The 10815-nt window shown below is 53.5% G+C and overlaps 1 protein-coding gene across 1 annotated transcript in view; it reads left to right on the top strand.

Moving 5' to 3' along the window:
* The window catches only part of PCBP3 (poly(rC) binding protein 3), a gene marked incomplete at its 3' end in the record, with an annotated part of 20036 nt that extends 9525 nt beyond the window's left edge, over positions 1-10511 (top strand). Inside the window, exons 9-12 of the mRNA XM_010138144.1 lie at positions 3645-3720; positions 4454-4513; positions 7410-7462; positions 10342-10511. Coding sequence (XP_010136446.1) covers positions 3645-3720; positions 4454-4513; positions 7410-7462; positions 10342-10511 — 359 coding nt within the window. The remainder of the gene's footprint in view (positions 1-3644; positions 3721-4453; positions 4514-7409; positions 7463-10341) is intronic.
* Positions 10512-10815: the final 304 nt, after the last annotated feature.

Below are 10815 nucleotides of genomic sequence, written 5' to 3'. Positions count from 1 at the left end.
CTCCTCCAGGTGACTCAGAAGCAGGCATTGAGGTTGGGCAAATTGTCCCCTGTGTCCCCCGGAGGGATGGAGGGGACGGGCATCCCCGCCGCGGGAGTTCACCTTGCCAAGAGCTCTGGCGGGAGCTGCGCCCCAGGCCACAGCGGTCACCCTGGGTTTGATGGCTGTCTCGCTAGGTTGGGCTTGCTATCGCCTGGAGTGGGAGCATCACAGGCATGGTGGGAGCCTGGGCATGGTCCCTGCTGCCTCTCACACTCCTTGGTCTGGAGCCAAGCGCTGCCTAGGTGTGTGGCGCGGGTGGGTTTTGCTGATGCTCATGCCGGGCGCCCGTGCTCCTCAGGGAGCCACAGTATGTTTGCAGGGAGAGATGTAGGGAATATCTGCTGATGGTCTGTGCATAGAAGTACCAAGAGAAATAGAAACCGAGTCTGTTTTAAAGGATTTCTCTGGGAACAGCAGCAGTGAAGCACTGCAGTGCTGGCAGCTCCGTGCCGGCAGAGCTCTTGACAAAAGCTGTGATTTTCCAAAGGTGTTTCAGAGAGGATAAAATACCCGTCAAATCCTGTTGCAGTGGCCCCTTCTGGCTGGTATGCCAGTGAGTCAGGGACCCACAGTGGGGGCTGAGCACAAAGGGCCCCTCTGGGGATGCAGCTTAACTCCAAGCAGTGTGGTCTGGATGGAAAGCCTTCTCCAGCCATCCCACGCATGGGAAGAGTGTGATGTGGCTTGGTTTTCCTCTTCCTGATGGGTGCATTAAATCATGGGATTACTTTTTGTGTGACTGGGAACAGGCAAGGCTGTCCGGTACCACGAGTGCCCGTGGGAACGGTTAGGAATGCAGGCTGGATTCTGACCTGAGGAGCCGTGATTTCACCCGGTTCAGTGGAGGCTCTGGCTTCCCGTGTGACACCAGTGCGCGTGTACTTTGACTACCCTGCTGCGACGGTCACTTAGAAATATTCTCAACTGCACGCACACCTCGTTTTTGCTCCCTAAGCTGAATATGAATAAATACCCCTGTGTGTTTAGCGAGGATGGATTCATACATTCTCTGTCCTTGTTCTTCTTTGTGAGCAGTGGCGACTGCTTGGTGTTTCCATGTTGTTATCCTCCTCTGGTTGACAGGAATGAAATACATTTAATACATTTGCTGGCTGTGCTCTGCCCTGCTCCCAGCAGATTTGCTGAGACCTGGGAAAAGTTGTTCGTACAGGGGCCCCGTGCACTGCCTTTACTCTCACAGCTCTCTCGCAAGTATTGGTCATTTTAAAGCCTGCTCGGTGCAGAATTCTGTCTTGAACGTGACTTTAGGGCCTGCCCTTGCTCTCGCAGCTGTCTGTGTTCAGCTGGTGCCTTTTGCAGACCTGGGGCTGCGGAGCGGGCAGGATTTTGAATGCCAAAGCTAAATGCAAGCTCCTGCCTTGGTTTTCTCCCCTGGGAAAAAGCCTTGGGTCAGCGGGAGTTTTGGCTCACAAAGAGCTTCAGCATTGCCGGGGTGCTCGTTAACCATTCGGGATGTGATCTATAGCTACCTGCCTTTGTGAAATTTGTGGTGGGAGATGAAAGGACGGCTGTGACAGCCAGGAGCTGGGGATGCTTGGGAGTGAAATCAGTGACGAGGGCAGGAAAGCTCCCAAGCCAGGGCATCGCTCCTGGGTGTGCACCAGGCTGGCAGCCGGTGAGGTGTAACCAGGGGTTGCTGTTGGTACCTCGTGATGCTCAGTATGGCTGTATGATGGCCCCAGCACTGCCTCAGTCCTGTCCCTCCTAGCAGTGCTGGTGGCAGGACTTCCCTCTGGTCTGCGGGGAAACCCAGAGTTTGAACAAATACTCCAAGGTTTTTGCTTTCAGCTTTTCCCCGGGAAGGGGAGAGGAGGTGTTTGGTGCACCGCAAGTGTTCACATGGCAGCCTTCCCTTCAACACGCAGGCGCAGCCGTCCTTTCCCCTCATAGGCTTTCTCATTGCCATTGTTACAGGTCTTTGCTAAATACCTCTATCCAAACTATGTCTCAAAAATACGCTGGATCACTAGTAAAAAGGATCTTGGTGTTTCCCCCACTGGGCAAAGTGGGACCCCTGCCCTCGGGCATGTTTGGAGCCCGAGGGGCTCTGCCTGTGCTGTGCAGAGAGGTGGCAGGGTTCACCTGGAGTTGTAAGGAGGAGCTCTGCAAACAGGGTGGATTCGGTAGAAAACAGGGTAGTTCTTAAGTGAAGAAGCAGCAGAAGCTGACGGCCCTGCTGCCTGCGGGAGCAGCAGAATACGCAATCCTGTCTGGGGCTGACTGCGTTTGGGCAGGAACTTGCTGTAGCATGTCTCTGGCTTATTTTCTGTGCTGCACAGGGAGAGATGTGCCCGTGCCTCTTCTGTACTCTAGACGGTGGGGGCTAGAGGTCCTCCCACCTCTGCCAGGCAGGGGCTCCCTCGGGTCCCTCTCCGTGGGTGCCTGTCCAGGGACTTGCAGGCACTTACCCTCCCCACTGCCTCCCTCCAATCTCTCCCCTGGGGTGCTCAGCCCCCCGGCTCTGCTCTCTCCAGTGCTTCCTCCTCACCGCTGCCAGCCAGACCTCCCCGTGCTCCCTCCCAAGCCACGCTGCAAGAGCAAGGAGTTTTTTGAGTATTGTTTCCCCCCAAAACATGGACATCATAACTCCTGCCTCTCCCTCTCCGGGGAGGGGATGGGTGCAACCAGTGGTTTGCATTGAGGGGATGATGCGATCCTGACCACCCCCTGAGCGCCTGGGAGGTGGCTGGGTGGGAGGTGATAAAGACCCTTCCTCCTGCTCACTGCTAGACTTCAGCCCAGTTTGTTTTGTTTTCTTTCGTTTTATTGTTCGGTTTTGTTTTGTTTTTTTAATTTGGAGCAGTGAAACAGAGCACAAAATGTATTTCAAACCAACTCCTCTCCATGCAACCGCTTCCTGACGGGGCATGAAAAGCTACCCATCACAACAAGGGATGCAAGGATCTGAAATACCTACTGGTCATGGCTGAAGCCCATATTTCCCCACACTGTTGAGGGGCTTGTGCTCCTAAGAGCTGACACTAAGAGCCCCAGTTTGTCCATCTCCCAGAGGTGTGTCCCATCAGAGGTGCAGCACGAGAGCGTTTGCTGCGGGGGCAAGTGGTCATGATGCGGCTTCAGTAGCACAAAGAGGGTCTACTGGCTGCTGGCTCGTGCCTTTGACATGGCTCCTCTGCTCTGAATCTTCCCTGCAGCGAGCAGTAGCCTCTGGCTGCAGGTTGTGAAGCCCAGGAGGGGAAGGCAGTGGCTGGAAGCACCACAGGCAGCAGCTCTGAGGCTGCTGCAGCAGCCGGCTGTGTGCCCATGGCAAAAGAGCTGAGCTGTTGGACCAGGGGCAGAAAAATAAGAATGGGCTTCTTGCTGGTATTGTACTTCAGACCCTGACCAAGCACTTCTGCTAAAGATTTGGGCTTTATTGCATTCTACCCAGGCCAAGTCCTTCTGCTAATGTTTTTGCCATGTCTCACCATGGCTTCCTTGTTTGGGTTTTTTTTTGTTTGTTTGTTTTCTTTCCTTTTTTTTTTCTTCCATTATAATTTTGTTCTTGATTTTCGGTGTGACTTGTTGTACTCTATAACAATAACCTTCTTAGCTCTAATGTCCCTCCTACCCCTCAGCAGTTGACCAAGCTCCACCAGTTGGCTATGCAGCAAACCCCCTTTACTCCCCTTGGACAGACCACCCCCGCTTTCCCTGGTACGTACCCACACGCCCTTTCTAGATATCCTTCTCTTCTTACCTGTAGAGTTTCTCTCTCTTTCTAAACTCATGCTATTAATGGAAGCAAGCAGGGCAAGTCAAACTGAAGTTGCAATGTCCTCAGGGAAAGGTTAACAGAGACACAGGACTAATGTTGTGGTGACGGCCCTCACAGGCGAGCTCTCGGCCGTGCAACCGACTGCTCCTGCGAAGCCACGCTTACCTCGCTCCCAGCTTTGCTGGCTTTCCCAGCAGAAGCGATGAGCACCAGTCTCCCACTCTTCCCCACCCAGAGGAGGCAGCATCCCCTGCCACGCGCTGATCTGCACCCCGGTGGGACACCCCCACTTTCCCAGGGGGAACGGCTTGGTGCCTGCGGGGGATGCTGTGGGAGTGGTGCTGAGCCGGCAGGATGGCACCCCTGCACCAGAGAGAGCAATGAGAAGGAGCTGCAGCTGTAGGGAGCCGCGCTGATGGAAGGACAGCCGGACATGGCCTCATCCCCAAGGCTGGCGTGGCAGTTAATGCATTTCACAGTGATCTGGGAAGCAGATAGAGCACAGGGGATGGAGATACTTAAAGTACCTTTGTTTACTCGGTGGTCAAAGTGCCGGTTGGAAATGCCTTTTCTGACAGTATGTTCATCATATTTTGAGCTTCCTAGATGAAGTGACATTGCTTATCTCCTTGAAGGCAAAAGCATTAAACCTGTTTCTTCTTTGCTCTTCAGGAGAAAAGCTGCCCTTACATTCCTCCGAAGAAGCTCAAAATCTGATGGGCCAATCATCAGGTAAAACACAAAGTTACAGGGAAATACTCAGGCTTCTGTTGAACTATATTTCTTAAAGAGGACTGTGCCGTTATTGTACTCTTAGATAAGCTGCAGTATTTGTGGAGAAGAAGGCAGGTTTTCCTGGTGGGCAGCACCGTGCCTGCCGTTCTTTGTACCTCATATCACAAGAGAAATGCCTGGAGTTTCTGCCGAGGTTTTGGTGTTTGCGTGTAACTGCCATGTGTATAGCAGAAAGACATCAGTGACATCGCCCTTATTCTTTCATTTAATTTTCATAAACTTTGCTCAGAAACAGCAAAGAAGTGCCTGTGGGAACAGAAACAAGACTCAGTTTTAGCCATCTCTAAGCCATTCGAGGTGAGCTGCGTTTTTATTGGGACAGGACCCTGAGGAGACAAAGAATGGCTGTGATCTTGGAGAAATTTTGATGTCGAATATGACGCACGTTCACCCATATGTGCCAAACCTCCCATTGCTCACAGGAGTTATCCTGAGGCCTGGAGGCTCACAGGCAGCGTGAGTGAGACCTCCCCTGGGCAGACCTTGGGCACACCCGTCCACCACATACATGCACTGTAAGAGGCGGGGGATGTTGCCTGGCTACAACAGCCCAAGTAAACAGACCCCACAAGACTAGAGCAAAAATAGATTTCATGACACCAACCTGTGCAGCCTTGTTTTCTGCTTTTGTCCTTTGCAGTCACCCAGGGTACTAATCCTGCCCTGACCCCCGCCCCCCATTACAGCTGTGGGGACTGCATGTGCGTATCCGAGAGGGAGGATCTGGTATGCTAAAGTAAACAATCTCCAGGTAGTGGAGAAGGATGTGGCCATCCCTCGATGGCCGTTGGGCTGGAGGGGTGGTGCCGTACCATGGCACCATGTGCCCCAAGGGCTTTTTCAGCAGCACCCGTGCTATCTGAGTGTGGGGTGGGGGCGGCCCTGTCCATGAGTCTGAGGAGCTCAGCTTGCATTTCCAAAGACCCCCGCGTGCCTCAGGGCTGCTCTGAGCCCATCCCCAGTGCTCTGCTCCCTTCAAAAGACATGTTCTGCCATACTCAGGCTGCTACTGAGCTGAGCCCTGTAACGCATGGCCGAGGGACTGGGACACCCACATCCTGAGGGATGCGTCTTTGTGTTAGGTGCAGTCCACCTGTCCCTAGGCTGCGAGGAGGCTTGACACAAAAGATAGTCCAGGGCTGGTTAAATGTCTCTTCCAGTGCTGTAAAATCAGTGTTTAGTGTTTCCCAGAGGCATAAAACCTGGGCAGGAGCTGTTTTGTGCAGACTTTGGCATCGGTACACCTTGCAGGGGTGAGAATGGCGTGGGGCTGCTGAGTGGAGGATCTGCATCCTTGTCCCCTGCATTTCCCCTCCTCTGTGCGCTCCCAAGTGAAAAGCGTGGCAGATGGACAGACCCCCTGTAAGAAGATGCCGGTGTGGTGAGCCCAGGCGCTGTGTCTCTCTCTGTAAGAGAGGTTCAGCTGGAAAGCTGTGCCCGGGAAAGCGACGGAATGCACGAGTGCACCAAAGACACCCGATATTCTCCTTCCTAGGGGCGATGCTCAAGTGAGATTCACTTTGGTATTTTAGGAGTTTTGCTTTGGCAGTACTGGTACCCAGCCAGGCATCACAATGTTTAGAGCTGCTGGGTTTTAAAACCTATGTGGCTGTTGCTGGCAAAACTGGGCGGGAGCTCGTCTTCTGCAGTGCAGAGGGCCGCGAGGGAAATGCAGACCAGCAAAATCTGCCCGTTTCGTGCAGTAGCTGCTCAGGCAGTGTTAAGGCAGTGGCATATTGCCATGTGGCATGAGGAATTCGGTACTGTTGCATGTTGTAGAAGCCCTTGTGCTTCTTTACTCTGCACCTTCCTTACTGCTCTCTTTCCTCAGATACAGACCTTGCAGTCTTTCATCTTGCACACACTGCTCTTAAAAGCCTTCATCAAGAGTTTATACCATACGTATAAGAGGTTTTTTTGCAGTTACTGCAAATTCCTGCTAGTCACCAGGCAGCTTCTGTCTTGCAGGTTTGATGTAGGACATCCGTGCTTCAGCACTGAGGTGGTTTAACACAGAAACTTGTGGGAGAGGCAGGCTATAGGCTGGCCTAGGAGTGTAACGGCATGCTGTCCTCTGACCTCTGGAGCTGCCCGCTCCGGAGGCAGACTGCTGGCTCCAGCCTTTCCCACCCCGGATAGGAACGTCCGTACTGTTTGCCATGCTTTCCCTTGGGAGTGAGAGGGACCATGGGTCCTGGGTCCAGCATGTTGCATGTCTTATCGGCCTGGCTTAAGTTCAGCTTGGAAGTCTGTGGGGCTGTAACTTGCAAAGTGCTTTGCCAGCTGCCCTGCGCTAGCGCTGCCGGATCCCCCAGGGAAACCGGTTCTGGGGCTCCAAGCTGCTGCCGATACCAAGCAGCAATGTGCTGCTGTGTCCAGAGAGGGCCGGAGAGTGCGTGGACAGCCCTCCCCTCCCGCTGGCAGCCTGTCTGCCTCCAGGGTTAGGTTTCCCAGCTAGAACGCTGGGAGGAAGAAGGAGGAGGAGGGCTTCGTGGGAAGTTGCTTTTTCCCTCCTCTCTCTGGTGATGCTGCAGCCTTGCACTGTCACACATCCTCCTCTGAAGCCATTCCCAGCAGGAGGATGGAAGGTGGGAAACGAAGCGCTTGTGGGGCAGCGCCTGCGAGGCCAGCTCGAGGGATGCAGGGGAAGGTGGCACCCAGTTCCAGCAGAGTCAGGTAGCAACTGTCTTCCTCCTCCTTGTACCAGAGTGTGTGTCCCCTTCCCCTCCCACTCCTGGAGCAGGACGCAGCCTTTGCAGCGTTGCGGGAAAGCAGTGGAGCTCCACCACACTGCCTCTGCAAGCTATAACCATTTTCCCTTGCCTATGCCCAGGTTTGGATGCCAGTCCCCCGGCCAGTACTCATGAACTCACCATTCCCAATGATGTAAGTAAATCCAAGTGCTTCCTCAGCCTGTGTGTCTGTATGTACACATATATATGTGTGTGTATGAATACATATATATATATATATATTAGCTGCAGGCATATGACTTCGTTAAACATGTTTCGGGGTGACCCCTCACCAAGTTCACCCAGTGCAGTCTGTTGGGTCCCAGCCTGCATAAAGCACTGGTTGGACTTTACCCCATTGGTAGCTTGCCCAGGTACAGTCCCTCTTAATGTCCTTTTCCCTTTCCAAGTGAACTCAGTGCTTGTGAAACATGCCCAGGTGGCAGCACTGGGAAAGGGAGCAAGATCCAGAGCCAGCCCTGATTAAACCATAATTGCTTAATCTAGCACTGGGTCAAGCACAATTACTGGGGCTGTGGAGAGGAGGTAAGTAGTGTTTCTCAAGACATAAAGTGCTGCACAAGCTTTTGAAGGATGCTGCATCTCACCTTGACACCGGTGGCAGTCATCTTTTGGGTCTTACAGATGGAGGCGTTTTGGTAGAGTGGATGTTGGACTGGGATGTTGGCTGGGAGGAGGCTGGAGTCACGCTGGGCATGGAGCCGTGCAAGGAGGGTGCTTGGGTGGGAGGAGGTGGGATGGAGAGCCCAGCACAGCATCCAAGGGTCTCATTTGCTTCTGGGCTGACCCATCGGTTTCCATGGGCTGATAACAAGCAGGTGCTCAAATCAGGATCAGGATGACTTGCAGTCTCTGTCACCAACTCCATCACCTACAAGTACCTTCAGCCCATCCTCATCAGGAGTTTCTGGATTGGGTCTGGCAGCTGTTGTCACATCTTCCTGCTAGTCACCAACGCACAGCAGCATAAGAGAAGGGCAGCAAGCTCCTCTGGGACACTTGCAAGGCCTCCTTCCACCCGAGAGATGCAGCAGCGAAACAGCTTCTGAGCATCTGCTGGCTGAAACCCTCGGAGATGCTTGACCCTGGGGCCAATTGCTGTGGAGGGTTCTGTGGGGAAGCCTGTGGGAAGTGATGGCAGGACTGATCCTGGGTCTGCTTCTGCGATTCCAGCGAGGAATCTCCTCTGGGGAGGAAAAACCTCCTCTGGAGGCTGTGGGGAGCTCTGCAAGCACTCCTGAGTTTGTAACAGCCACATCTGTCAAATGTGAAGAACCATGGCCCTGGCACCAATGAAGGCATCTTCAGGAACATCAAGCAACCCTTTGCACAGGGGCCTTTCCTCACCTTTGACATGTCAAGGAACTTGCCCTGGGACCTGGGAGCACTCAGAGCATTCACTTGCTAAAAGCCTGTCTCTCATCTGACCTGTACAGCATTAAATGTCATCACCTGCATCTTTCTGCCTGCTGAAAAATGCCTCCTCAGCTCTGCCTCCTGTTGCTTTGAAGGCTCTTAAATTCCCAATGAAATTGCCCCCTTGTGGCAAGCAGAGGACAGGTTCAGGTTTCTTAAAGCACAGGGTCTACAGGCGTGTTTTAGTGGTGTAGATCAGCTTGTCGTTGCACTGCAGAGAAAGGAGAGTTGAAGGAAAGCTGATGATGAAATTCACCTTGTCACTCCTCTGACTGTCTGGAGAAACCCAAATGCTGTGCAGAGGCGCTTGGATGTTGCTGAACATCTCTCCAAACAGGTTTGGCTCCTCAGGTCTCCCCAGCAGGTTTCAAGCTGCAAAGGATATTCATTTGCTGAAGCACCTCTGAGTTATTTCTGTGCTGTGAAGACCGGGATGGGCAGCTGTTGGGCTGAACATCCCACTGCAGTTCTCAAGATTGTTGATACCCTTCCAGTGCTTCACTGGGGTGTATATTCACAAACCACCAAGGCACCCCATGATCTGACAGAAGGACCAGTGAACATTTGGAGGAGTAGTTGTTTCCACTTTTACAGTGGCAGAAATCTGGCAGCTGCCAACATTAATGTCCCACATACAAAATTCCTTGGAAAAGAGCTCAAATGCTGACAGCCTAGAAGGGTTTGCAGAAACGCCTCATCCTGTTTTGGTAAGGCCAGTCCCCTCGGTATGTGATACCAAGCTGCAGAGAGGCTTGAGGGAAGCATAGTTTGGTGCACAAATAAGCAAGAGCAAAGATGAAGGCTGTTGAGGAAATTCAAGCCATAGAGAACCATTGACGAAATTGAAGCCTCCAGCTGGCTCTGATTTTTTCACCAGAGTGTGAAAGATGTGATTTTCAGTAGGATTCTCCTCTTCCACTGGTGCTGCAGCCTGTCAGCGGTGTGCACACCAACAGCCCTTGCATTGCACCGAACCAGCCGAAGGGGATGAGAGAGGCAGCGAGGTTGTCCCGGCAGGGTAGAAGGCGGCTGTGATGGGGTGAGCGGTGTGAAGCTGTTATGGTGTGTGGCTGTGCCAGCTGAGGAGCGGGTTCTTGGGGTTGGGCTGTCCCTGGGGAAGGCGGTGGGCTTGTTTTCTTCTACTAACGCCTGTAGACCCACCATCAGGTTCGCTGTGGTTGGCAGGGGGATAAGTGTGGACCACAGTCTGAAACATGATTTATTCCCATTCTTGCAAAACAGTGACCAATTATTAGACCATGAAAATTTTTATTACTGAAATGAACCTGGTATAACACCTCGCCCTTCTTGAAGCCCTCTGAGATTCTAGGCATCATGTGCAGATAGCTGAAATTTGCTCCCTGAGGAGCAGAGCAGGGCAGGCTGCTGGACGTGTCCTGGGAGGACTGTGCTCATGTGCGGGTGGAACTCGCCCCCGGGCTGTCCTCCTGTCTTCACGAGCAGCCTTAAGGTCACCTGCAGCCCAGGGCAGAGCAGGAAAGGCTTCTGGCCGGCACCACGCAGTTGCGCTCGCGTCCCGCTGGCGACTGCCAGAGCTGCTGCTTCTCAGATGTTCCCTCCATGCTTTTTTTCTAGCTAATAGGCTGCATAATTGGACGCCAAGGGACCAAAATCAATGAAATTCGGCAGATGTCGGGAGCGCAGATCAAAATTGCCAACGCCACGGAAGGGTCATCGGAGCGCCAAATTACCATCACAGGAACCCCTGCAAACATCAGCCTTGCGCAGTACCTCATCAACGCCAGGTGAGACCCCCCCGGCGACCTCCGCCACCTCCCGCCACGACTGAACCCATCCTGCTGGCATGGTGGGAGCAGCGCTAGCTCCCAGCACCATGGGCTGGGAGGGGCTTCCTGAGGCCAGCCGGGACAGATGGTGGCTTGCTGAGACCTCTGAGTGGGGACCAGATGTCACCAGTGGGACCTCTCCCCCCAGCTGGCACTTTGGCTGGGAACTGGGAGCTGCTTCGCTGCCAGTGGAGTGGCCACAGGTTGCGCCGGTCGCTTCACCCTCGCTCAAGGATTTTGCTTGCGGGTGGGCAAAATCACC

The sequence above is a fragment of the Buceros rhinoceros genome, unplaced genomic scaffold (assembly GCF_000710305.1).
Source record: "Buceros rhinoceros silvestris isolate BGI_N320 unplaced genomic scaffold, ASM71030v1 scaffold22276, whole genome shotgun sequence".
NCBI classification, from domain to species: Eukaryota; Metazoa; Chordata; class Aves; order Bucerotiformes; family Bucerotidae; genus Buceros; species Buceros rhinoceros.
The sequence above is the reverse complement of the archived record's forward strand: the minus strand, read 5'-3'. Positions and strand labels throughout refer to the sequence as shown.